At 46.1% G+C, this 26,192-nt stretch overlaps 1 protein-coding gene across 1 annotated transcript in view; it reads left to right on the top strand.

Annotated features, from left to right (window-relative positions):
• Positions 1-12,273: 12,273 nt before the first annotated feature.
• ctnnd2a (catenin (cadherin-associated protein), delta 2a) overlaps positions 12,274-26,192 on the top strand; it is a gene marked incomplete at both ends in the record, with an annotated part of 886,308 nt that continues 872,389 nt past the window's right edge. The window contains one exon of the mRNA XM_084325908.1: positions 12,274-12,396. Within this exon, the coding sequence (XP_084182034.1) occupies positions 12,274-12,396 (123 nt within the window). The remainder of the gene's footprint in view (positions 12,397-26,192) is intronic.

Raw genomic sequence — 26,192 nt, 5'->3', positions numbered from 1 at the left:
GTACACGGTGATGTCAGATATCAACAGCTCCCCAAGACCATTGCTGCAATTCTGCCTGGACAGCTCAAAATACTAATAAAGACCGTTCGTTGACCACTGTTTGGCGTTGGTGTGTCATTCTAACCGTGCTGGAATATGAATGCCTTTATTCGTTTTGTTCTCATATCATATTCATATTCATATAATAGTTTACTCTATCAGCATACCAGCATGTAATACGTTCTGAGTGTGTATCTACCTCAACTCCTTATTATTTTGCGCATAGATTGCAGAAATACGGGAACGTTTTGATTTATATTAAAAGGCTTTGACATTGTAAAACTAAATACGTGGAATTCTGTAAGCATAATACAAGTCATATCACCCACACGATATATGCTCTGTGTCCAGAGCATGTATGCTTTTCATTAATTTAAGACACATTATTGCAAGGGTTCTCATTGCAATGCGTTTTTTATTCTTTCTTATACAGTAGGAAGGGGGAAGAACACTATATCGTGGGTGTTCATATGACTTGCATTCTGCTTACAGCTTCGAAATTCCACTTGTTTCGTTTAACGTAAAGCCTTTTTTTTTTTTTTTTTTTTTTACTTTGACCAGTCAGCTGGTTCTTTTCGCGTTTATCGCTTTTTCTGGTCAAGTATGACCGACAGAAACAGGTTGAATGGGGGTATAGGTGGGGGGAAAGACACTCTGAGAAAGTACGGCTTGTCCGGGAGTCGAACTCGCTACCCCAGATCCGTGACGCGCACGGTTGTCCCCGACGCCGAAATAGCGTTCGAGGTACGCGGTGAGCTACTGGAGCTCCCCTAACGTAAAGCCTTTTAAATATAATCAAACCGTTCCTGTGTTTCTGCGGTCTGTGCGCAAAATAATAACGAGTTGAGCTACGCGGAGTGCAGTCAGTCAGTACACCCCGTATATTCCGATAACGCTATATAAACCATGCTGCATTTATTCGGAGATAAAGACCTATTATTCCAAATGCTATTTATAGGGTTTTGACCATAATTACACTACTGTTGCTATTTTACAATGAACTATAATGAATTACGGTTCATACAGAACACGCCAGTGTTGAAACTAATGCACAGAAGCTTATTTCCTTGTTGTAATAATATATTCTACCAACGGGCGGCAGCTACGCATGCTCTGGGCTGTGCGTAGACATACGCACAAAGTCAAGTTCACGTTCAAATTGATAAATCCCACACTTTGCTTAGAAATGGTCATACGCACGGGTTAAGCACATATCTGTGCGTACGCAACGTTGATGCAGTGAGGCACAGTGATGCATTATAAAGTCTGATGGCTGTCGGAATGAAGGACTTCCTGTGCCGTTCAGTGCTACATCTTGGGAGTCTTAGTCTAGCACTGAACATGCTCCTTCTGTCAGCCAAGTCTGTGTATAGTGGGTGGGAGAGGTTGTCCCTGATGGCATGGAGCTTAGCAAGGCTCCTCCACTCCGCCACAACCGCTAGAGAGTCCAGCTCCACCCCTACCACGTTACTGGCCTTCCTGACCAGCTTATCCAGCCTGGTTGTGTCCCCTGCTCTCAGTCCGCTGCCCCAGCAGGTCACAGCGTACAAGAAGACGCCCGCCACCACCGACTCGTAGAACATCCTCAACATCCTTGTACAGACGGTGAAGGATCTCAGCCTTCTGAAGAAGTAGAGTTGGCTCTGGCCCTTCTTGTAGAGTGCCTCTGCGTGTTTTTGACCCATTCAGTTTGTTGTCGATGTGGACTCCGAGGTATTTGTAGTCCTCAACCATGTCCACATCGACCCCCCTGATGGAAACGGGGGGTCACAGGTGTACTCCTCCTCCCCAGATCCACAGCCAGTTCCCTGGTCTTCGTCACATTTAGCTGGAGGTGGTTCTTATCGCACCATGTGACGAAGTCCGCTACCAGTTTCCGGTATTCCTCCTCATCACCGTCCTTTATACATCCCACTATCGCAGAGTCATCAGAAAACTTCTGAAGGTGGCAGGACTCTGACCGATAATGGAAGTCGTTTGTGTGTAGACGGTGAAGAGCTGACGGGGTCTTATTAGATGTCTCATTCCCCCATCTTCCAGCAGTCAAGGCGGCCCGTTTTTGGGGGGGGGGGGGGTAGGCTGTATCACTCATTACACTCTGAAGGGCGCTGTCCAACACGTCAGCGCTGAATGCAGTAGATTGATTGGCTGCCATTTTGAGATTCTAATAGGAGATCCACTGGAATACTGACTCAGAAACATAATCTGTTGCTTTCAGCAACTATTGAATCATGACTCAGTGTTTCCCACAGTCTAATTGGTCCCGCCACAGTTTTATAATGAACTAAAAAAATATATATATAAAATGTATTTTTTTTTCTTTTTATATAAATATAAAGTTTGCCAATAGGGATGTATCAGTAGTATTGGCAGTGGTAGTAGCCGTAATAGTAATCCAGTATATTCTTTTATTTTCAAAAAAATATATCAGTTCAACACAGGTAACCACTTTTGCTTCATTTCTTTGATGGCTCAAATGTATGCAGTCGATTTTGTGTTTTGAGCACAAAGTTCATCATAGATCTAGCCTCTTTATTTTGCTCTCAAAGTGCACCAGAATGATGCCATAGAGGGGCCGAGGTTCACCCACCACAGTCTCCGAAAATCCTGTGGGAAACACTAATGACTCATGAATGTATAGTAATTCAACAACTGTGAGTGTGTGTGTGTTTGCGTCTGTGTGTGTGTGCGTGGACTCAGTCATCTTTCTTCTCTTTGTGTGAATATTATATTTCCTTTTTTTCCTGAATGTAACAGAATGACAGCATGGGGCCAAGGTTCACCAACCCCAGTATTATACCAAGAAACGGGCCGCCTTGACTGCTGGACGTTTGGGGGAATGAGACATCTAATAAGACCCTGTCAGCTCCAGACCTCTTTGACCCAAATTAGTCAACAACCACAACACTGCTGCTATCCTACCACTATTCACAACAGACTGAGACAGAGAATGGTACAGATACAGATGGATGGATGGAAGGATGAATTGATGGGAGGAAGGAAGGGAATTATATTGGGAGGGGGGTAGATCAGTCGTCTGGTAGTCCTGGAAGGTTCCTGGTTCGATTCCCGCTCTTCCTGGGCAGCGTGACGAAGTGTCCTTGAGATAAACACTTAAAACCCCTAATTGCTCCCGATGAGCAGGTTGGCACCTTGCACGGTCGCCTCCGCCATCGGTGTGTGAATGTGTGAGTGAATGGGTGAATGTGAGGAACAGGAAATTGTAAAGCACTTTGGATAAAAGCGCTATATAAATGCACCATTTACCATTCATGAATGGATAAATTGATAGACAGACAGACAGACAGACAGACAGACAGACAGACAGACGGATCTATCTCGACCTCCACTTTTTAACACATTGTCAAACATTGTCTGGGCTCTGCTTTCATCTTTGTAATGCCAATCCTATGGCGTCACATTGATCTCCATTGACTTCCGTCGTGCCGACATGCCTCCTCGTAATATAATAACCTCTGTATGCCCCCGGCGGATGTTTAGCTTGGAATACTTCCTGGTGCCCGTCTCCTCTCCTATCCAAACGTGTCGACTTCAAGGGTTACTGCTCAAGGTAGAACTTTAACCCTTTCACTGCCACACTACCAAAGGGTTAACCCTTTCACGGCGACAAGACAGAAGGTTAACCCTTTCACTGCCACGCGACAAAGGGTTAAAACTCTTTCACTACCACACTACAGAAGGTTAACCGTCTGTAGTGTGGTAGTGAAAGGTTAAAACCTTCTGTAGTGTGGTAGTGAAATGGTTAAAGACATGTACAGGAGGGTATTTCTGACAGGTTGCGTTGTTTACAGTACTTGGTTCTCCGGGTTAATTCCGCTAAACACCGTTGCTTCCTCCCCGACTGTCGGGACCGGAGAGGCTTTTTGTCTGAGCTTTTCATGTCTTATCTGCGCCGCGAAATGAAATGTCAGGCCGTCACTTCCTTCCCCGGCCCAAGAGGAAACCGCACACGACTCGAATCAAGCCCAGAATGCGCCGCAATTAAATGCATCCCCTCGGAGCTACAAAAGCCCCCTCTCTCTAAGCCGAGGCTCCTGTTACATTGTATCCTGCACGTGACACGGCACGTCCATTCAATAGCAGCTTAGCTGTGCCCCTCGACAATAGCTTGGGGAAAGTATTGAGGTGGGGTTGGCATTTGATGGCAGTGTCAGTATTGGCTTTATCTCCGCAGAAGCCAAAGCCGATACACTGCAGGCCAGGTTGGCAATTTTGTGAAAACAGTCTGAGCATCAGTCATAGACGCTTTATACCTTCAGAGAACGCTCCGTACACAACTGTAGGGCACTGATTACCTGATTCAATTAGAGTTTGATTCACAAGGTCACAAAGTTAATTCAAGGTTGATTCAATATTGATTCAATTGACCGGGTTCCAAGCACCGCTTAGTTACCTTGGCAACACCTTGGCAACCACCTTTAGCTTGTTCCGTGTGCCACATTTTGACGAGCTCAGAACACCAAGCCTTTTTTCTTTCCCCTAGCCTACTTGGATTATCTTCAGTGAAGGGTGTTTAAAAGATGTATCTTGACAGTGGAGGGTGTTTAAAAGATGTACATGGTGGACAGTGGAGGATGTTTAAAAGATGTATCTTGACAGTGGAGGGTGTTTAAAAGATGTACATGGTGGACAGTGGAGGATGTTTAAAAGATGAACCTGGACAGTGGAGGATGTTTAAAAGATGTACCTGGACAGTGGAGGATGTTTAAAAGATGTACATGGACAGTGGAGGATGTTTAAAAGATGTACATGGGCAGTGGAGGATGTTTAAAAGATGTACATGGGCAGTGGAGGATGTTTAAAAGATGTACATGGTGGACAGTGGAGGATGTTTAAAAGATGAACCTGGACAGTGGAGGATGTTTAAAAGATGAACCTGGACAGTGGAGGATGTTTAAAAGATGAACCTGGACAGTGGAGGATGTTTAAAAGATGTACATGGGCAGTGGATGATGTTTAAAAGATGAACCTGGACAGTGGAGGATGTTTAAAAGATGAACCTGGACAGTGGAGGATGTTTAAAAGATGTACCTGGACAGTGGAGGATGTTTAAAAGATGTACCTGGACAGTGGAGGATGTTTAAAAGATGTACCTGGGCAGTGGAGGATGTTTAAAAGATGAACCTGGACAGTGGAGGATGTTTAAAAGATGAACATGGACAGTGGAGGATGTTTAAAAGATGTACCTGGGCAGTGGAGGATGTTTAAAAGATGTACATGGTGGACAGTGGAGGATGTTTAAAAGATGAACCTGGACAGTGGAGGATGTTTAAAAGATGTACATGGTGGACAGTGGAGGATGTTTAAAAGATGAACCTGGACAGTGGAGGATGTTTAAAAGATGTACATGGTGGACAGTGGAGGATGTTTAAAAGATGTACATGGGCAGTGGAGGATGTTTAAAAGATGTACCTGGACAGTGGAGGATGTTTAAAAGATGTACCTGGGCAGTGGAGGATGTTTAAAAGATGAACCTGGACAGTGGAGGATGTTTAAAAGATGTACATGGTGGACAGTGGAGGATGTTTAAAAGATGTACATGGGCAGTAGAGGATGTTTAAAAGATGTATCTGGACAGTGGAGGATGTTTAAAAGATGAACATGGACAGTGGAGGATGTTTAAAAGATGTATCTGGACAGTGGAGGATGTTTAAAAGATGAACATGGACAGTGGAGGATGTTTAAAAGATGTATCTGGACAGTGGAGGATGTTTAAAAGATGAACATGGACAGTGGAGGATGTTTAAAAGATGTACATGGGCAGTAGAGGATGTTTAAAAGATGTATCTGGACAGTGGAGGATGTTTAAAAGATGTACATGGTGGACAGTGGAGGATGTTTAAAAGATGTACATGGGCAGTGGAGGATGTTTAAAAGATGTATCTGGACAGTGGAGGATGTTTAAAAGATGTACCTTCACTGGCTCCCTGTCTCACTCACTCAGGATCGAGTACAAAGTCTCACCCCTCACTCCTCCTCACGACATCTCCGCTCCGGCCAGGCAAACCTCCTCCAGCGCCCGAGGAACAAACTCCACACAGTGGCGGCACGGTGGTGTAGTGGTTAACACTGTCGCCTCACAGCAAGAAGGTCCAGGGTTCGAATCCCGCTTGGGGACCAGGTTTCCATGATGCCAGTTACCCAGGTGGGGTATCTCCCAGGCCTTTCTGTGTGGAGTTTGCATGTTCTCCCCGTGCTCGCAAGGGTTTCCCCCCCCGATAAGATAAACCCAATGGAAAAACATGCACAACAACAAGATCGCTAACGCTGTGGCGTCCTTGACGAAGACGGACAGGAGCACTTGGATTGGTCCCCTGGCGCGGCTCACGTGGCGCCTGTCTGCTCCCGGCTGCCCTTGGGGGGGAAGGACGACGGGATGGGTTAATCGCAGATACGCATTGTATGCATGGTTCGCATGTGTGCCAAATGGTGACCTCGGAGCAGGTCCTAAAATTATTATTATTAATAATTATTATTACCATGGGAGAACGGGCTTTCTGCTCATCCGCTCGCAGTCTGTGGAAAGCGTTCTCCCTGACCACCTGAGAGCACCACAGACTGTGTGGATGCTTTTAAAAAGGGCCTCAACACTTTTGGGATTCCTTTTTTAATTTCTTTATATACCAAGGAAGCAGTTAAAACTGTTCATCTCAGAAGTAATCCAGCGTATAGGCAGACACCAGGAGAAAAAGCCAACGCTGTCCTTTTGGAAAATCCCAGGATAAACCGTGAGTTAGGTGAGAGCCCACTCTGCTGCCGACTGGCTCATTCAAGAGGAACGTGGCAGCGAGCCAACTGGCGTAACGTGTTCTCTGTGGGACCCTGCTGTTCAGGAGTCAAACGCTGATGACTCGTATTCATTCAGGACGGGTTTGTCATGGAGAGGGGGAATATACCATCTGTAGGACATCCCACCAGCATCTTTTATTTACCAACACCACAATGTCTGTCTGTCTGTCTGTCTGTCTGTCTGTCTGTCTGTCTGTCTGTCTGTCTGTCTGTCTGTCTGTCTGTCTGTCTGTCTGTCTGTCTGTCTGTCTGTCTGTCTGTCTGTCTGTCTGTCTCTCTGTCTGTCTGTCTCTCTGTCTGTCTGTCTGTCTCTCTGTTTAAGTTATTTCTGTTCTGTCTGTCTGTCTGTCTGTCTGTCTGTTTATGTTCTTTATGTTCTGTCTGTCTGTCTGTCTGTCTGTTTATGTTCTTTATGTTCTGTCTGTCTGTCTGTCTGTCTGTCTGTCTGTCTGTCTGTCTGTCTGTCTGTCTGTCTGTCTGTCTGTCTGTCTCATCTCTCTGTCTGTCTGTCTGTCTGTCTGTCTGTCTGTCTGTCTGTCTGTCTGTCTGTCTGTCTGTCTGTCTGTCTGTCTGTCTGTCTGTCTGTCTGTCTGTCTGTCTGTCTGTCTGTCTGTCTGTCTGTCTGTCTCCTCTCTCTGTCTCATCTTTCAAAATGTTCTGTCTGTCTGTCTGGTTCCATGACTGACTGGGTAGCTGTCTTGCTGACTGGCTGTATGGCCGGCCGACTGAATGACTGACTAGACACCTGGATTGCTGATGGACTTTCGTGCTGTTTTCCAACTGTCTCTCTTGATTGATTTGACTCTGGGTGCCTAATTTATCACTTTGCTGTCAAGCTGACTGGCTACTTGGCTACAGTAGCTCACAGTAGGTTTGACTGGCTTACTGACACTATTGCCTCAACTGTTTTCAGCTGCACTAGGCTCAACTCGAGACAAGTCGAAGAAATAGTTGAAGAAGTAGCATTGGGAGTTCACTAGAGGTCTGCTCTCCGTCCGGGGGAGTTTCTCGGTAGACCGATACGGCCAAGACACAGAACACACTAGTTTTACGTCAGATTAATGTAATATAATAATACACTTTATTTGTATAGCACCTTTCATAAAGAAACTGCAGCTCAAAGTGCTTCACAACAGAAAAAAAGACAGGCATAAAATGAGCACATAAAGTGCAGACATAAAATCACAGTTTTGATTCAGTTTTAAATAGACAATAATAAAGAGTAAGATAGAATACAGAGTAAAATAGTGCACATAAAGTGCAGACATAAAATCACAGTTTTTTTTACAGTGCAATAAATAAAATAGTTCTGGATTACTGTTTAACAGTTTAAAGTCGTCTTTACCTTCTGTTTTGTATCCACAGTTTAAAACCTTCCCTCCGGTTTGATACCCACTTTGACCCTTCGCACCTCCCACTCAGGGTGCAGTTCTAGGCCTGGGTCCTACACAGTTTTAAAGCCTGACAGTCTTTCTTGTTTGATACCCACACAGTTTAATACCCGACAGTTTTGAACCTGTAATAAAAAGTAATAGACAGAGTAAAATAGTACAGTGCAATAAAATAGTAGAATAGAGTAGATAGTAAAATTATGCAACAGTGCAGTGCAATAAAAAGTTAAGTAAAATGATGCAAAGTGCAGTGCAATAAAATAGAATGGACAGAGTAAAATAGTGCTACAGTACAATCAACAGAGTGTATTAGAAGGCGAAGAGGTGAATATGTATGTTTTTAGCTTATTTAAAAAAAATATTAGCTCCACATTAGCTTCCCTAATGTCCATAGGTAGTGTGTTCCATAACCTTGGTGCATAGTTTGCAACGGCTTCATCCCAGATTCTCTTTAGGCTGTGGCTTGGAACCTTCAATAGACCAGTAGTAGATGATCGCAATGTTCTAGACAGAGGGCACATAGTTGACTAGAGAATCTGCGATGTAGCTGGGTCCTGTTCCTTGTCATTCCTGTAGATTACACGGAATAATTCAGGTAAAAAAATCGTCAAAATGCCCCTTTAATAATACAATTGCATATCCGAACTTTGCTCAGAACCAGTGCTGTAGCTCATGTATCTTCAGAACCTTCAGAACCAGGGCTGTAACTCATGTATCTTCAGAACCTTCAGAACCAATGCTGTAACTCATGTATCTTCAGAACCTTCAGAACCAGTGCTGTAGCTCATGTATCTTCAGAACCTTCAGAACCAGTGCTGTAACTCATGTATCTTCAGAACCTTCAGAACCAGGGCTGTAGCTCATGTATCTTCAGAACCTTCAGAACCAGTGCAGTAGCTCATGTATCTTCAGAACCAGTGCAGTAGCTCATGTATCTTCAGAACCAGTTCTTTTTTTTGTATTTTATTTTTTTATTATTTTTTTTAAACAAACACATAAACAAACATGACAACACACGATAAGATATACAAGCATTAGTTGACAGTGCACATCCAATGAAATCACATTTTAGTTAATTGTCTTATATAGGATATACCCTTAATACCTGTTATCTAAAAACCTACACACATATGCTCTGTACCAGTTCTGTAGCTCATCTTCCTTCAGACCCTTCAGAACCAGGGCTGTAGCTCATGTATCTTCAGAACCGTCAGAACCAGTGCTGTATCTCATGTATCTTCAGAACCGTCAGAACCAGGGCTGTATCTCATGTATCTTCAGAACCTTCAGAACCAGGGCTGTAGCTCATGTATCGTCAGAACCAGTGCTGTATCTCATGTATCTTCAGAACCGTCAGAACCAGGGCTGTATCTCATGTATCTTCAGAACCTTCAGTACCAGGGCTGTAGCTCATGTATCTTCAGAACCTTCAGAACCAGGGCTGTAGCTCATGTATCTTCAGAACCAGGGCTGTAGCTCATGTATCTTCAGAACCAGGACTGTAGCTCATGTATCGTCAGAACCAGGGCTGTAGCTCATGTATCTTCAGAACCAGGGCTGTAGCTCATGTATCTTCAGAACCAGGGCTGTAGCTCATGTATCTTCAGAACCAGGGCTGTATCTCATGTATCTTCAGAACCAGGGCTGTATCTCATGTATCTTCAGAACCTTCAGAACCAGGGCTGTATCTCATGTATCTTCAGAACCTTCAGAACCAGGGCTGTAGTTCATGTATCTTCAGAACCAGTGCAGTAGCTCATGTATCTTCAGAACCAGTGCAGTAGCTCATGTATCTTCAGAACCAGGGCTGTATCTCATGTATCTTCAGAACCTTCAGAACCAGGGTTGTAGTTCATGTATCTTCAGAACCAGTGCAGTAGCTCATGTATCTTCAGAACCAGTGCAGTAGCTCATGTATCTTCAGAACCAGGGTTGTAGTTCATGTATCTTCAGAACCAGTGCAGTAGCTCATGTATCTTCAGAACCAGTGCAGTAGCTCATGTATCTTCAGAACCAGTGCAGTAGCTCATGTATCTTCAGAACCAGGGCTGTATCTCATGTATCTTCAGAACCAGGGCTGTATAAGATAAGATAAGATAAGATAAGATAAGATATTCCTTTATTGATCCCCTTGGGGAAATTCAGGCATCATAGCAGCATGTGGGGGAGGGGGGGGGGGGTACAGGTAGTAAAACAACAACACAGTGTACAGATAGTAAAAACAACACAGGCAGTGAAAACAATTTGGTCAATATGGTCAATATAATTTACTATCTGACTAGCTGAAGAAATATTCACATTATTCACAGTGTCACATAAGGTGCAGTATGCATAAGGTAGTGTTATAATTTACTATCTACTGAGTATACATTATTCACAGTATCACAGTATCCACTGAAATATACATTATTCACAGTATCACAGTATCCACATAAGGTGCAGTAAGTCTAAGGTAGTGTAGGTTGACCTCCGTATCTCATGTATCTTCAGAACCAGGGCTGTATCTCATGTATCTTCAGAACCTTCAGAACCAGTGCTGTAGCTCATGTATCTTCAGAACCTTCAGAACCAGTGCTGTAACTCATGTATCTTCAGAACCTTCAGAACCAGTGCTGTAACTCATGTATCTTCAGAACCTTCAGAACCAGTGCTGTAGCTCATGTATCTTCAGAACCTTCAGAACCAGTGCTGTAGCTCATGTATCTTCAGAACCAGTGCTGTAGCTCATGTATCTTTAGAACCGTCAGAACCAGTGCTCATGTATTTCCACCGCGGTTCATCCAAGGATCTTTCTCACAGGGAGTGTTAATGCCACGGTGAGGCAGGAACAGATCACAAGTGGTAAAGTAAGAGACTTCATTATCGGTCTAGTTTTACTTCATTATTTAGTCTTCTGCTGAAGCCAAGGCTGCCGTATTGACTAAATCCAGTCCCCATGGTCTCTTTTCTCTCTCTCTACCTCTCTGTCTCGCTCTACAGTACCTCTCTCTGTCTCTATCTAACTCTCTCTCTACACCTCTCTCTCTGGCTCTCTGGCTCTACCCCTCTCTCTACTGTATATCTATCTCTATAACTCGTTCTCTCCCTACCCCTCTCTCTCTACCTTTCTTTCTCTCTCTCTCTCTCTCTCTCTCTCTCTCTCTCTCTCTCTCTCTCTCTCTCTCTCTCTCTACCTCTCTCCTTCTGTGTGTTTTTCTCTCACAGATGATGATGTATGTTAATAACGTAAACTATTTATCAGTGTGTGTGTAACAGAGCACAGCATCTGTTTCTTTCAGACAGAAGTGTTCATTAATTTGCACCCTTGAGTTCTTCACCACTCTCTCTCTGTCACAGGAGGAAGTTAGAGATCACACTCAGATCAAGTAATGACGGTGTTAATCGATTGTCGCTGACAGAGTAACTGAAATATCATGCTTTTATTCAAATGAACGGGTGAGAACCTTTTTTTGTTTCTTTTTTTGCTGAAGCGGGAGGGGCCGGCCTACAGTAGCGAATGTCCCCAACTGACTGGCTACCTGCCCATTGTTGAAACATGCATACAGACTAGATGAGTTGTTGTGATGACGTTTGATCAAGGTTAACCACCTTGACCAAACCTTGTTTGTGGAATAAGCACGTCATTTATTCAGTTGATAGGGATATTTAATTTTTTTATTAAATTTAACCTTTATTAATCCAGGCATGCAATTAAGAACATTCTTATATACAAAAGCAGTCTGTCCAAAAAGCAAAGGCCTTTTGTGGGAAGGGGGGGTGGGAGGCTGTAACAAAAACAAGGTTATGTACATGCATACAAGTAAATAAAATACAAAATGACAATAGTATACAAGGACAACAATAAACAAGGGAGAGAGAAGGAAAGGGAGAGAGGGGAAAAGAGAAAGGAAGAGTGAGAACCACTCAGATATCAATATTGCACTCAGAGGCAAAAATGATGTTTCTCTCTTTATTAAAAAGTCAATCTTTCTGTATGCATATGTGCCGCTTTTTCTTACGTGTGTATTCCTCTGTGTGTGTTTGTGTAGCAGCGATGCCGGTCCCAGACCAACCTGTGGAGCAGGAGAAGGGGGCCATGGTGCCCCCTGTGATGCCCGCCTCCAACGGCTCTGAGGCCGAGACCACCTCCTCCATCCTCGCCTCTGTCAAAGAGCAGGTAGTACCCCCTGTGTGTGTGTGTGTGTGTGTGTGTGTGTGTGTGTGTGTGTGTGTGTGTGTGTGTGTGTGTGTGTGTGTGTGGGTGGGTGGGACCAAATATCCCTGCATGGGATGAAAAATTATTTTGTTTTGGGGACATTGTCCATTATCCTACAAGGTAAATTAGCTATTTTAGGGTTAGACATGTAGTAGTTATGGTTAAGGTTAGGTTAATGTTAGGATAATGTTTAGTGTTCGACATGTAGTGGTTATGGTTAAGGTTAGGTTAAGGTTAGGATAATGTTTAGTGTTCGACATGTAGTGGTTATGGTTAAGGTTAGGTTAAGGTTAGGATAATGTTTATTGTTAGACATGTAGTAGTTATGGTTAAGGTTAGGTTAAGGTTAGAATAATGTTTAGTGTTCGACATGTAGTGGTTATGGTTAAGGTTATGATGAATAGATATGATTGCAGTCCATTTACCATGGTTAAGGTTATGGAAGGTAAGGGGTTATGGAATAATACATCTATGGGAAAGTCCCCACAGTACATGAACATGTGTGTGTGCCTGTGTGCATGTGTATGGGCACGCGCCTGCGTGACTGTGTGTGATATTTGTATCAGCACACTACCATCTCAGATAACCACTGAAACAGTCATCATATCAACGCCTCTTCTTGTGGTTGTTTTTGTGGCTCGACTTGCTTGTGTATCTTATCCAACCTGACCTACTTTACCGCAACCTGGCGATAAAGATTATGTCAAATCTTTGTCTCTTTTTTATCAAATTTGTCATACACCCACACACACGCACACGCACGCACGCACGCACGCACACACACACACACACACACACACACACACACACACACACACACACACACACACACACACACACACACACACACACACCAGGCACTTTAAGAGACTGAAAGTATTTAAAAGTAGGCAATGATTGATGGGTGCCGAGAGCCTTAATGGAGGAAAATGACAGAGATTATGGGCTGTATGCTGAAGCCAAGTCGACGTAATTGAAGAAAGTAATTAAAACCTACGCAGTAAGTCAACGGGGAGCAATGGAAGGTACTGTAGCTCCCAGAGCGGCAGAGACGGCCACTGTAACACATGGCTTTATGTCCACATCTCTGATGGAGGGAGGAGGAGAGAGAGAGGGAGGGAGGGAAGACACAGGAGGATAGAGAGAGAGGGAGGGAGGAAGGGAGGGAGGGAAGAGACATGAGGAGGGAGGGAGAGGGAAGGAGGGAAGAGACATGAAGAGGGATGGAGGGAGGGAAGAGACATGAGAGAGAGAGGGAGGAAGGGAGGGAGGGAAGAGACATGGGGAGGGAGGGAGGGAGGGAGGGAAGAGACATGAGGGGAGAGAGAGAGGGAGGGAGGGAAGATAAATGAGGAGGGAGGGAGGGAGGGAAGAGTCATGAGGAGGGAGGGAAGGAGGGAAGAGACAGGAGGAGAGAGAGAGAGGGAGGGAGGGAAGATAAATGAGGAGGGAGGGAGGGAGGGAGGGAAGAGTCATGAGGAGGGAGGGAGGGAAGAGACATGAGGGGAGAGAGAGAGGGAGGGAGGGAAGATACATGAGGAGGGAGGGAGGAAGGGAGGGAAGAGACATGAGGGGAGAGAGAGAGGGAGGGAGGGAAGATAAATGAGGAGGGAGGGAGGGAGGGAGGGAAGAGACATGAGGGGAGAGAGAGAGGGAGGGAGGGAAGATACATGAGGAGGGAGGGAGGAAGGGAAGAGACATGAGGAGGGAGGGAAGGAGGGAAGAGACAGGAGGAGAGGACAGATTCAAGGGAGTGAGCGAGAGGAGGGGGTGACAGGGGGGAGAGGCGGAGGGAGGGATGAGACAGAAGGAGAAGACAGATTAGAGGTAGTGAGAGAGGGGATGGGGTGGCAGGGAGGGAGGGAAGAGACGGGAGGAGTAGAAGACAGATTTGAGGGCGGGAGGAGAGGAGGGGTGGCAGGGAGGGAGGGAAGAGACGGGAGGAGCAGAGGACAGATTAGAGGGAGGGAGCAGAGGAGGGGTGGCAGGGAGGGAGGAGAGGAGACGGGAAGAGCAGAGGACAGATTAGAGGGAGGGAGGAGAGGAGGGGTGGCAGGGAGGGAGGAGAGGAGGGGTGGCAGGGAGGGAGGAGAGGAGGGGTGGCAGGGAGGGAGGAGAGGAGACGGGAGGAGCAGAGGACAGATTAGAGGGAGGGAGGAGAGGGAGGAGATCTTAGAAAGTCCTTTAAATTAACATGACCATGTTCATACTGAACGGACTTAGCTACAAAGCCTTCTCATACATTCTTAATGTTTTCCATTATATTTTCCTTGCTGTTCATTTATGCTCCTGGCACATATTACATACCTTACAAAGTTAACCATTCAAACCCAAGGCTATGATGAATGACCTCTAATGACCATAGCAGACATGTAAGACTCCTACTGGGGATCCCACTCTTTACATGGATAGGACAGGAGGAGAGGTACCATGGGTTGCCATGGTCAGTCAGTCGGTCGGTCAGTCAGTCAGCCAATCAGTCAGTCAGCTAATCAGTCAGTCAGCCAATCAGTCAGTCAGCTAATCAGTCAGTCAGCCAATCAGTCAGTCAGCTAATTAGTCAGTCAGCCAGGGTGGAAAGAACTCCAAACCTGAGCATTACTTAAGAGCAAAATTGCCTCCATGTGAATATGGTCAATACAGAATGTACCCTTTAAGAAAGTGTTTATTGTTTTTTTTACCATCATCAAAATGGGGCAGGATATAACTAACACTTGGTGGTCTATTCAAAGAAGGCCACCCGCTTCTAGGTGTGGGAGCGCCCTTTTGTAGCTTGAACTACTTCCAAGAATCCGTGTGCGTGGTGGTGGTACAAAGGAAGGGAGGGAGGGAGGGAATGAGGGGGAGGGGAGCAAGGAGGGGAGGAAGGAGGGTGGCTAGATGGGGGTGGTTATCAGTTCATATCAGTAGATTTTCCAATGGAAACTGCTGAGACAGCATGCGATATTGAGAAAGCAAGAAAGATAAAGTAGGAGAATAGAGTCGAGCGAGGAGAGAGAGAGAGAGAGAGAGGTAGAGAGAGCGAGAGAGAGCGAGATCGAGAGAGAGAGAGCGAGAGAGAGAGAGAGAGCGCACTGTGGGTTTGATTAATATGACTGTGTCTGACCGAGAGGTTGGTTGGCTGGGAACAGTCACATTCACAATAGCCTGAGGAAACACTGGAGAGAGAGAGAGAGAAGGGCAGATATATAGAAATAAAAGGAGAATGGGAGAGAGAAAGGAAAACAATTGAGAGGAAAGAGAGAGAGAGGCTGAGAGGAAAGAGGGGGAGAGAGAAAAGAGAGGCTGAGAGGAAATAGAGGCTGAAAGGAAAGAGGGACAGAGAGGAAATATAGGCTGAAAGAAAAGATGGACAGAGGGGAAATAGAGGCTGAGAGGAAAGAGGGGGAAAGAGGAAAGAGAGACCAAGAGGAAAGAGAGGCTGGGAGGAAAGAGAAGCTGATAGGAAAGAGAGGCTGGGAGGAAAGATAGGCTGGGAGGAAAGAGGGGGAAATAGGAAAGAGAGGCTGATAGGAAAGATAGGCTGAGGGGGAAAGAGGAAAGAGAGGCTGAGAGGAAAGAGGGGGAGAGAGGAAAGAGAGGCTGAGAGGAAAGAGAGGCTGAGAGGAAATAGGGGGAAAGAGAAAAGAGAGGCTGAGAGGAAAGCTAGGCTGAGGGGGAGAGAGGAAAGAGAGGCTGGGAGGAAAGAGAGGCTGAGAGGAAAGAGAGGCTGAGAGGAAAGAGAGGCTGGGAGGAAAGAGAGGCTGAGAGGAAAGAGGGGCTGGGAGGAAAGAGAGGCTGGGAGGAAAGAGAGGCTGAGAGGAAAGAGAGGCTGGGAGGAAAGAGAGGCTGAGAGGAAAGAGAGGCTGAGAGGAAAGAGAGGCTGAGAGGAAAGAGAGGCTGGGAGGAAAGAGAGGCTGAGAGGAAAGAGAGGCTGAGAGGAAAGAGAGGCTGGGAGGAAAGAGAGGCTGAGAGGAAAGAGGGGCTGGGAGGAAAGAGGGGCTGGGAGGAAAGAGAGGCTGAGAGGAAAGAGGGGGAGAGAAAAAAGAGAGGCTGAGAGGAAAGAGAGGCTGAAAGGAAAGAGGGGGAGAGAGGAAAGAGAGGCTGGGAGGAAAAAGAGGCTGGGAGGAAAGAGGGGGAGAGAGGAAAGAGAGGCTGGGAGGAAAGAGAGGCTGGGAGGAAAGAGAGGCTGGGAGGAAAGAGATGCTGAAAGAAAAGAGGGGGAGAGGGTAAAGAGAGGCTGAGAGGAAAGAGAGGCTGAGAGGAAAGAGGGGGAGAGAAAAAAGAGAGGCTGAGAGGAAAGAGAGGCTGAAAGGAAAGAGGGGGAGAGAGGAAAGAGAGGCTGGGAGGAAAGAGAGGCTGGGAGGAAAGAGGGGGAGAGAGGAAAGAGAGGCTGGGAGGAAAGAGAGGCTGGGAGGAAAGAGATGCTGAAAGAAAAGAGGGGGAGAGGGTAAAGAGAGGCTGAGAGGAAAGATAGGCTGAGAGGAAAGAGAGGCTGAAAGAAAAGAGGGGGAGAGGGGAAAGAGAGGCTGAGAGGAAAGATAGGCTGAGAGGAAAGAGAGGCTGAAAGAAAAGAGGGGGAGAGGGGAAAGAGAGGCTGAGAGGAAAGGGAGGCTGAGAGGAAAGATAGGCTGGGAGGAAAGGGAGGCTGAGAGGAAAGAGGCTGAGAGGAAAGAGGAAGAGAAGGGTGTTTGTGTGGTGTTGTTTGTGTGGAGTCAGTATATCCCTCCACATTACACCAATAAATGCACACCCACCACCACCTGGACACACACACACACACACACACACACACACACACACACACACACACACACACACACACACACACACACACACACACACACACACACACACACAAAACACTTAAGTTCACACTAGTTGCATGAGGCTGTTTGCTTTCAGCCTCGTAGGCATTCTTTAGTGTAGTGACACGTTGGTTCAATTAGACTGAACTCACCAGAGGGGCCTCAGTGGATCTGATGTTTGATCATTCTACCTCTCTTCTGAAGTCCTCCTCTGCTCAACACCACTGGGTATTATACTGTACGTTCACCCTCACACAGTGCAGGACAAACACTGGCGGCTATACATTTTATTTATTTTTGGGTGGGGGGGGGGTTCCATTTTATTCCAAGTGTATTTTTCCATTCGAAAATCACCTTGTTAGCCAAAGTGAAACTAATCTGCCCCCCCCCCATTGGCAGAGGCACTTGTGTATTGGTTCCATGAATACCGTGAGCGCCAACGCACACACGCACCACTGATTAAATGTGTGGGTGACAGGCTTGAGTTATATGCCGCTTTTCCACTGCATGGTGGACTCTACTCGCTTTTGATACCTGGTTGTTACGATTGGGGGTGATGATGAAGGTGAGAACACAGTATGCAGACAAGGAAGAAGGAACGGAGGCAGAGACGAGGGGTGATGCTTAAAGAAGAGATGTTTACTAACTCAACCAAACTACCAACACAAAAGGGAGGCACAGCCGGGCTGGCTCTGGAACAAACACGGACGGCAATGGAAAACCGAAAAGGCAGAGTAGAGTAGAGTTGAGTAGAGTCGAGTAGGTACCATTGCTGACTCTAAGAGCTGCTTCACGTATAGAGCTTTGCAGCAGTGTACTGTAACCCATGCAGTACTAATGCAGCTTAGATGCAGGGTGGCTGCATTTCTACAATGGCCGCTGCTTCTCTCTCACATGGTTGGGTATTCCCATCATTTCCTTTCCCGGAATTCTTAAACGATACATTTCAGTCAATTGCAAAGTATTAAGTGGTGTGTGTGTTTTTGGGTGCAGGAGTTGGCTACAGCTACAGGTTTGCCTGGTCAACTTTTATAACACTTTTGTAAAACCCCAACCCTGTATTGTGCAATGAAGTGATGCGACTCATTCAGAACGCAGCGGCCCGCCTGATCTCAAACCTACCGAAGTCGGCCCATGTCACCCCACTTCTTAGGGACCTGCACTGGCTCCCCATTGCTGCACGAATCCGCTTCAAGGCCCTCGACCTAGCATACCGTGCGGCAAAGGGAACTGCTCCCGCCTACCTCCGGTCAATGGTCTCTAACTACACACCCTCAAGACCCCTACGCTCTGCTTCTTCTGGCCGCCTCAGACCTACTCCTATCCAAGCTCCGGGAGGGTCATCAAAGAGAAGTCGCCTATTCTCAGTCCTTGCCCCACAATGGTGGAATGAACTACCCACCCCAGTTAGGACAGCCGAAACACGTCCAATCTTTCGCCGTCGACTAAAGACGCACTTCTTCAACCATTATCTGAATTAAAAAAAAAAAAAAAAAAAAAAAAATCTAACCCTAACTAACCATACTGTCATGCACTTGTCCTAATAAACTAACCTACACTGTAGCACTCAACACTTTGGCGAACATTGTTACTCAGCTGATAGAGTTGTGCCCTTCCTGATGGCTTGTCGTACAGAACTTGTAAGTCGCTTTGGATAAAAGCGTCAGCTAAATGACTAAATGTAAATGTAAATGTAAATGTACATATTTATTTTCAGAACAAACTGGGCTATCAAAATATATGTGATTCAGTTTTGTCAGATCAAGGTATACATGTGAAAGATATGTTGTGGAAATGGGTTTTGTCTTTGTATGGATTTGGCTGTTTGAAACGTTATTTAGGCGCAGGGGGACATTATTTAGATAGTCCTTACTGTTTGGCCAGGGTTTCAAGTCTTCACATTAACAAAAACAGGCTGTTCAGAATGATAGCAGTGTGTGATGTCTCAGGGGGGACACAAGCAACGCAATTAGCTTTGATTAATCAATTATCTGTGCTTTTTGGAGCCAGGAACACTGCCTACCTAATGTACTGCCCAGTTTGTAAGGTTTTATTTACTCTTGGGTGTGGGGTAGCCAGACAGGGAAGGAAATAATGAATTTAAAATGTGTTGTGCTACACCCACAAAAAGTGTGTTGTTTAACACTTTGATTACCGGCGATGCGGTGCGCCTTACTGCCGTTGAATGCCAGCACCCACTTCAATGATAGCGTTGTAAACGCATAATCTCTGTCTTAAATTATGGCTATGTGTCTAATCTTCCCGTCGTTTATCAATGACTTGTTTGCAGTCAATATTGTCGAGACGGATTGTTTTTTAATCGGTTCATTTCCGTTTTATAGCATTTTGAAAAGCCCTAGTTTTTCAGGAAAATATAAAGATTCCGTGATAAACGGCATTTACTGGAATATTCTGGCATACACGTTGTCATTTTTCGGCCTATTTATGAATCGTTTTCAAATAAACGCTAGATTATCGATAGTATATGTGTACTTATGCACGCTACAGAAGCTATCTGAAAAATATATTCTCATTTCCTGATCAGCGAGCACACACTCACAGCCACACACACACACATATGGGACACGTTGATATATAGGTCAAAATAGATCCGATTACCCTAAGACTGGTAAAATAGATTCCTTACCTCATATCAGATGTTCTCCAAAAAGATTATTCCAATTCCTGATCGCCATTCCAAATATCGATCGCATTTATTGATTCAGCGTTGGGTACTGTAAATATATATTCCACGCGTTTTCCGGGCCGGCGATCAACTTGGATCTCTTCAGATGCCTCGCCGGAGAGTAACATGAGGAGGCTGGACCGTTCTTTATTTAATTTCCATCCGTGACATCATCTTAGCACCGTGAACACTGTATTGGAAACGTACATAAACAGACAAACAAACATTTCACATAATGGTTTCCACAGTACAGTACAAACACTAATAACATAACATAATAACATTGGATTACATTCCTACACAGACAAATCATTCATTCACAAATTTCTTTCTACAAGTTACAACCATAATTAATAAACAACAAAGCATACCTTGCTGTGCTCTCCAAGGAATGCAAAGATAATCCGCAAAGGTCCTTTCTTTGGTTTAAAAACACGGTCAATACAAAAGTTAAAGTCGCACAGGAATACAGAGCGATATAAAGACGCACCAAACGTTCCTGCCGCCGACTACGTTAACAGCTGTCTTGATCTACGGTGCGCCAATAGGGACAGATTTATGTAGGCCTACGGGTATCGAAATTCCTCATTTCAAGGCACACAAATCTCAAGTGGTCCGTTACAAGAATATATAATATGTCCCCCCACAACTATGTCTTATTCAACTCTGAATCCATAGTTAACAAGGAGATACATGCTCAAAACCCAGAACAGCCCCCTCAATACTGTGAATACTGTATATTTCAGTTAGTTAGATAGTAAATTATAACACTACCTTATGCATACTGCACCTTATGTGACACTGTGAATACTGTATATTTCAGTTAGTTAGATAGTCAATTATAACACTACCTTATGCACACTGCACCTTATGTGACACTGTGAATACTGTATATTTCAGTTAGTTAGATAGTAAATTATATTGACTTATTGTTTACACTGTTGTTTTTACTACCTGTACCCCCCCATCCCACCCCCCATGCTGCTATGATGCCTGAATTTCCCCAAGGAGATCAATCAAGGAATATCTTATCTTATCAAACCACCCTCACACACACCCTCACCACCCTCACCACCCTCACACACCCTCACCACCCTCACCACCCTCACACACCCTCACACACCCTCAAACCATCCTCACACACCCTCACACACCCTCACACACCCTCACCACCCTCACACACACCCTCACCACCCTCACACACCCTCACCACCCTCAAACCACCCCCACACATCCTCACACACCCTCACACACCCTCACACACCCTCACACACCCTCACACACCCTCACACACCCTCACACACCCCCACGCACCCTCACACACCCTCACACACCCTCACACACCCCCACACATCCTCACACACCCTCACACACCCTCACACACCCTCACACACCCTCACACACCCCCACGCACCCTCACACACCCTCACACACCCTCACACACCCTCACACACCCCCACACACCCTCAGACACCCTCACACACACTCACACACCCTCACACACCCTCAAACCACCCCCACACATCCTCACACATCCTCACACACCCTCACACACCCTCACACACCCTCACACACCCTCAAACACCCTCACACACCCCCACGCACCCTCACACACCCTCAGACACCCTCACACACCCTCACACACCCCACACACCCTCACACACCCTCAAACCACCCCCACACACCCTCAAACCACCCCCACACACCCCACACACCCTCACACACCCTCACACACCCCCACACACCCTCACACACCCTCAATCCACCCCCACACACCCTCACACACACCCCACACACCCTCACACACCCTCAAACCACCCCACACACCCTCACACACCCCCACACACCCCCACACACCCCCTCAAACCACCCCCACACACCCTCACACACCCTCACACACCCTCAAACCACCCCCACACACCCTCAAACCACCCCCACACACCCCACACACCCTCACACACCCCCACACACCCTCACACACCCTCAATCCACCCCTACACACCCTCAAACCACCCCCACACACCCTCACACACACCCCCACACACCCCCACACACCCCCTCAAACCACCCCCACACACCCTCACACACCCTCAATCCACCCCCACACCCCCTCAAACCACCCCCACACACCCTCACACACCGTCAGACGACCCTCACACGGAGAGACACACTCAAAACCTAGAGCGAACAAGGGGGATGGCTTTATCATATTTGTGCCAGCAAAAGAACAGCCCCTTCAAACAACACTCACACACCCTCAAACAACACTCACACACCCTCACACAACACTCACACACCCTCAAACAACACTCACACACCCTCACACACCCTCTCACACCCCACACACCCTCACACACCCCCTCACCACCCTCACACACCCTCAAACCACCCTCACACACCTCACACACCCTCAAACCACCCTCTCACACCCCACACACCCTCAAACCACCCCACACACCCTCACACACCCCCACACACCCCCACACACCCCCTCAAACCACCCCCACACACCCTCACACACCCTCACACACCCTCAAACCACCCCCACACACCCCACACACCCTCACACACCCTCACACACCCCCACACACCCTCACACACCCTCAATCCACCCCTACACACCCTCAAACCACCCCCACACACCCTCACACACACCCCCACACACCCCCACACACCCCCTCAAACCACCCCCACACACCCTCACACACCCTCAATCCACCCCCACACCCCCTCAAACCACCCCCACACACCCTCACACACCGTCAGACGACCCTCACACGGAGAGACACACTCAAAACCTAGAGCGAACAAGGGGGATGGCTTTATCATATTTGTGCCAGCAAAAGAACAGCCCCTTCAAACAACACTCACACACCCTCAAACAACACTCACACACCCTCAAACAACACTCACACACCCTCAAACAACACTCACACACCCTCAAACGTTTCCACCCTCACACAACCTCAAATGACCCTGACACACCCTCAAACGACCCTCACACACCCTCAAATGACCCTCACACACCCTCAAATGACCCTGACACACCCTCAAATGACCCTCACACAACCTCAAATGACCCTGACACACCCTCAAACGACCCTCACACACCCTCAAATGACCCTCACACACCCTCAAACGACCCTCACACACCCTCAAACGACCCTCACACACCCTCAAACTACCCTCACACACCCTCAAACGACCCCCACACACCATCAAACCACCCCCACACACCCACAAACCACCCCCACACACCCCCACACACCCTCACACACCCTCAAACCACCCCCACACACCATCAAACCACCCCCACACACCCTCAAACGACCCTCACACACACTCACACACCCCCACACACCCTCACACACCCTCAAACCACCCCACACACCCTCAAACCACCCCCACACACCCTCAAACCACCCCCACACACCCTCAAACCACCCCCACACACCCTCAAACCACCCCCACACACCCTCAAACCACACCCACAAACCACCCCCACACACCCCCACACACCCTCACACACCCTCAAACCACCCTCACACACCCTCACACACCCCCACACACCCTCAAACGACCCTCACACACCCTCAAACGACCCTCACACACCCTCAAACCACCCCCACACACCCTCAAACCACCCTCACACACCCTCAAACATTTCCACCCTCACACACCCCACCTGCCTCCACCCTCCACCCCTGCCCCAACCCTCACACATGCTCAGATGGTCCTTTCTATCTGGCTGCAAACACAACTGCTTGTAGATGAGGAGGATATGATATAGGTGCTGTCAGCAGGACTGCTGGGGCTTTCAATGAATAATGTATTCACACACACACACACACACACACACACACACACACACACACACACACACACACACACACACACACACACACACACACACACACACACACACTGGACTCAGTTAATGAAGGTGTCTTGGTGGAAGAAGCTGCTATCAGCACATCTTTAACATGGAACCTGTTCCCCTCTAATCTGCGCCCACACCGCAGTGTGTGTGTGTGTGTGTGTGTGTGTGTGTGTGTGTGTGTGTGTGTGTGTGTGTGTGTGTGTGTGTGTGTCTGTGTGTCTGTGCATACAGTGTGCATGTGTATGTTTATATCAAGGCATGTTAGATGATCAAAGACACGCAAATGCATGGTTCACTCACTCACACACCAGGGGCGTATCTAGACCAAGCACACTACTGGGGCACAGGGGAGCACTGAAAGATTTTGTAACTATTATTTTTTTTTACTTTATTTCGGTTTTAGGGTTAGGTTAGGGTTAAGTTATTTAATTATTTTGGGGGAGCCAGCCCCCCAAACTCCTGAAATGCATAGAAATCTATGAAATAAATAAAACAATCTGACATTTATATTAAAAAGAGCTAGCCCCCCAAACCCCTAAAATACATAGAAATCTATGCATTTTGGAACAGTTACTATATATATAGTCAAGAAAGCATTTAGTCATACTTAAAGTTTAAAGTGCTTTACTTGCATTGAACATTGCATTGAACATTGAACATTGAGGAGACACAATGTATGTTTCCATAGTTACGCAGATGACACACAATTGTACATGTCCGCTGAACCAAATGATCACACAGCTATAAACTCCATTTCCGCCTGTCTCTTAGCAATAAACAAATGATGACGAACAACTTCCTAAAATTAAATGAGGGCAAAACTGAAATCCTACTAGTCGGTCCTATAACAAAAAGAGAAATGTTACAGAGCAACAGAGGTGGGACCAAGTCATTGTTTTGCAAGTCTCAAGTCAGTCTCAAGTCTTGGTACTCAAGTCCCGAGTCAAGTCCCAAGTCAAGACAGGCAAGTCCCGAGTCAAGTCCCAAGTCAAGACTGACAAGTCCCAAGTCGAGTCCCAAGTCCTAACCTTTGTGTTTCGAGTCCTAAACAAGTCATAATATGCGCTTCACCAAAAAAAATCATTATCAACTTGTTGGCAAAACATAATCTAATTTCTATAAATGTCATAATATTCAGAATCAGGGTTAGTCTCACAACTAGATACATTTGGACAAGAGCTGCTTGAGAAAACCAGTTCAGGAGTATATTGAGAAAAAAAAGAATAAGGATCACCATATCCATTTTAAAGGTAGGATAACAATAACCAACATATTGTCTTCCCACTTGGACCAATAATTTATTTAACGTCTGCCTGCCCTGTATAGTCTATGGCACATGATCCATAATAGCAGACCTCGGTTCAACTAACTAGTCTACATTTTGGGGTATACAAAATCATATCTATACATTTTGGGGTATAAAATGCATCTCTGCATTTCGTATATTAGGTAGTTTATTAGGTATTAGAATTAGGTAGGGCCTAATTCGTGTGCGAGTTCTCTCTCTCTACCTTGGATCAATGACAAAAGTATTTTTCAATTGTTTGTATTGAGCCGTACTGTATTGTACCCATTCTGCAATCTGTTAATACAAATGTCAATCAATAAAAAAAAATTAAGGAGCAGCAGTACTGTTAGCAGTGGCGGCTCGCCACTGGTGGCGCTAGGGCGCCGACCCACCTGTTAAATGAGAGAAGAAAAAAAAAAAAAAAATTGTTTTTTGTTTTATAGCCCTATAAATAATATAAACATGTTTAAAATGAATAATATTTACTCATTTTAAGTATGTTTGTATTTCCAATGCACAATATAACGTTATTATCTAAATAAAAAAAACAGCGTTTTCATGGGCAGGAAGTGACGTTTTTTTTTATTTTTTCGTATTTCTCGCCCGGGCAAGAAGCGATAGCGCTCTGACTGCGCGTCACAGTTTGATCGCTGTCTCCGTCACAGCCAATCAGTGCATACGGCGTTGTGCGTTGAAATATGACTATTATGTTGGAATCCGAGCGCGATTTGAAGCGGTCTAGAAAGCAGCGTGAACTTCCGTGAGAATTTCCATAGCCGCATTTCGCGGAGACGCTCTCTGATTGGCCGACGCCAGTATTTTTTTCGATGGCAGAATTTCACAGAGACGATCTCTGATTGGCCGAATCCAATTTCTAATGTTCCAATTCTAGCTTCTAGCTTGGTTCCTGGTACTAGGACTGTTGTTTGTCTTAGAGCGTGCCGTGCTGTGACTGCAAGTTCTTTAGACTGTTAAGCTTAGGCACTCTTTCAAAGTTGGTTAAGGTTAGAGTTTGTCTTAGAGCATGGCGATAGAACGCCAGGTAGTTTGCAGTCTGTTCGAGCGGAAATGGACAAAGGAATGTACTTGTTGAGTGTTGTGCTAACGTCGACGAGT

Source organism: Notolepis coatsorum (assembly GCF_963971535.1).
Source record: "Notolepis coatsorum genome assembly, chromosome: 12".
Classification (NCBI taxonomy): domain Eukaryota; kingdom Metazoa; phylum Chordata; class Actinopteri; order Aulopiformes; family Paralepididae; genus Notolepis; species Notolepis coatsorum.
Note: the sequence above shows the minus strand (reverse complement) of the source record. Positions and strands in the feature narration are given on the sequence as shown.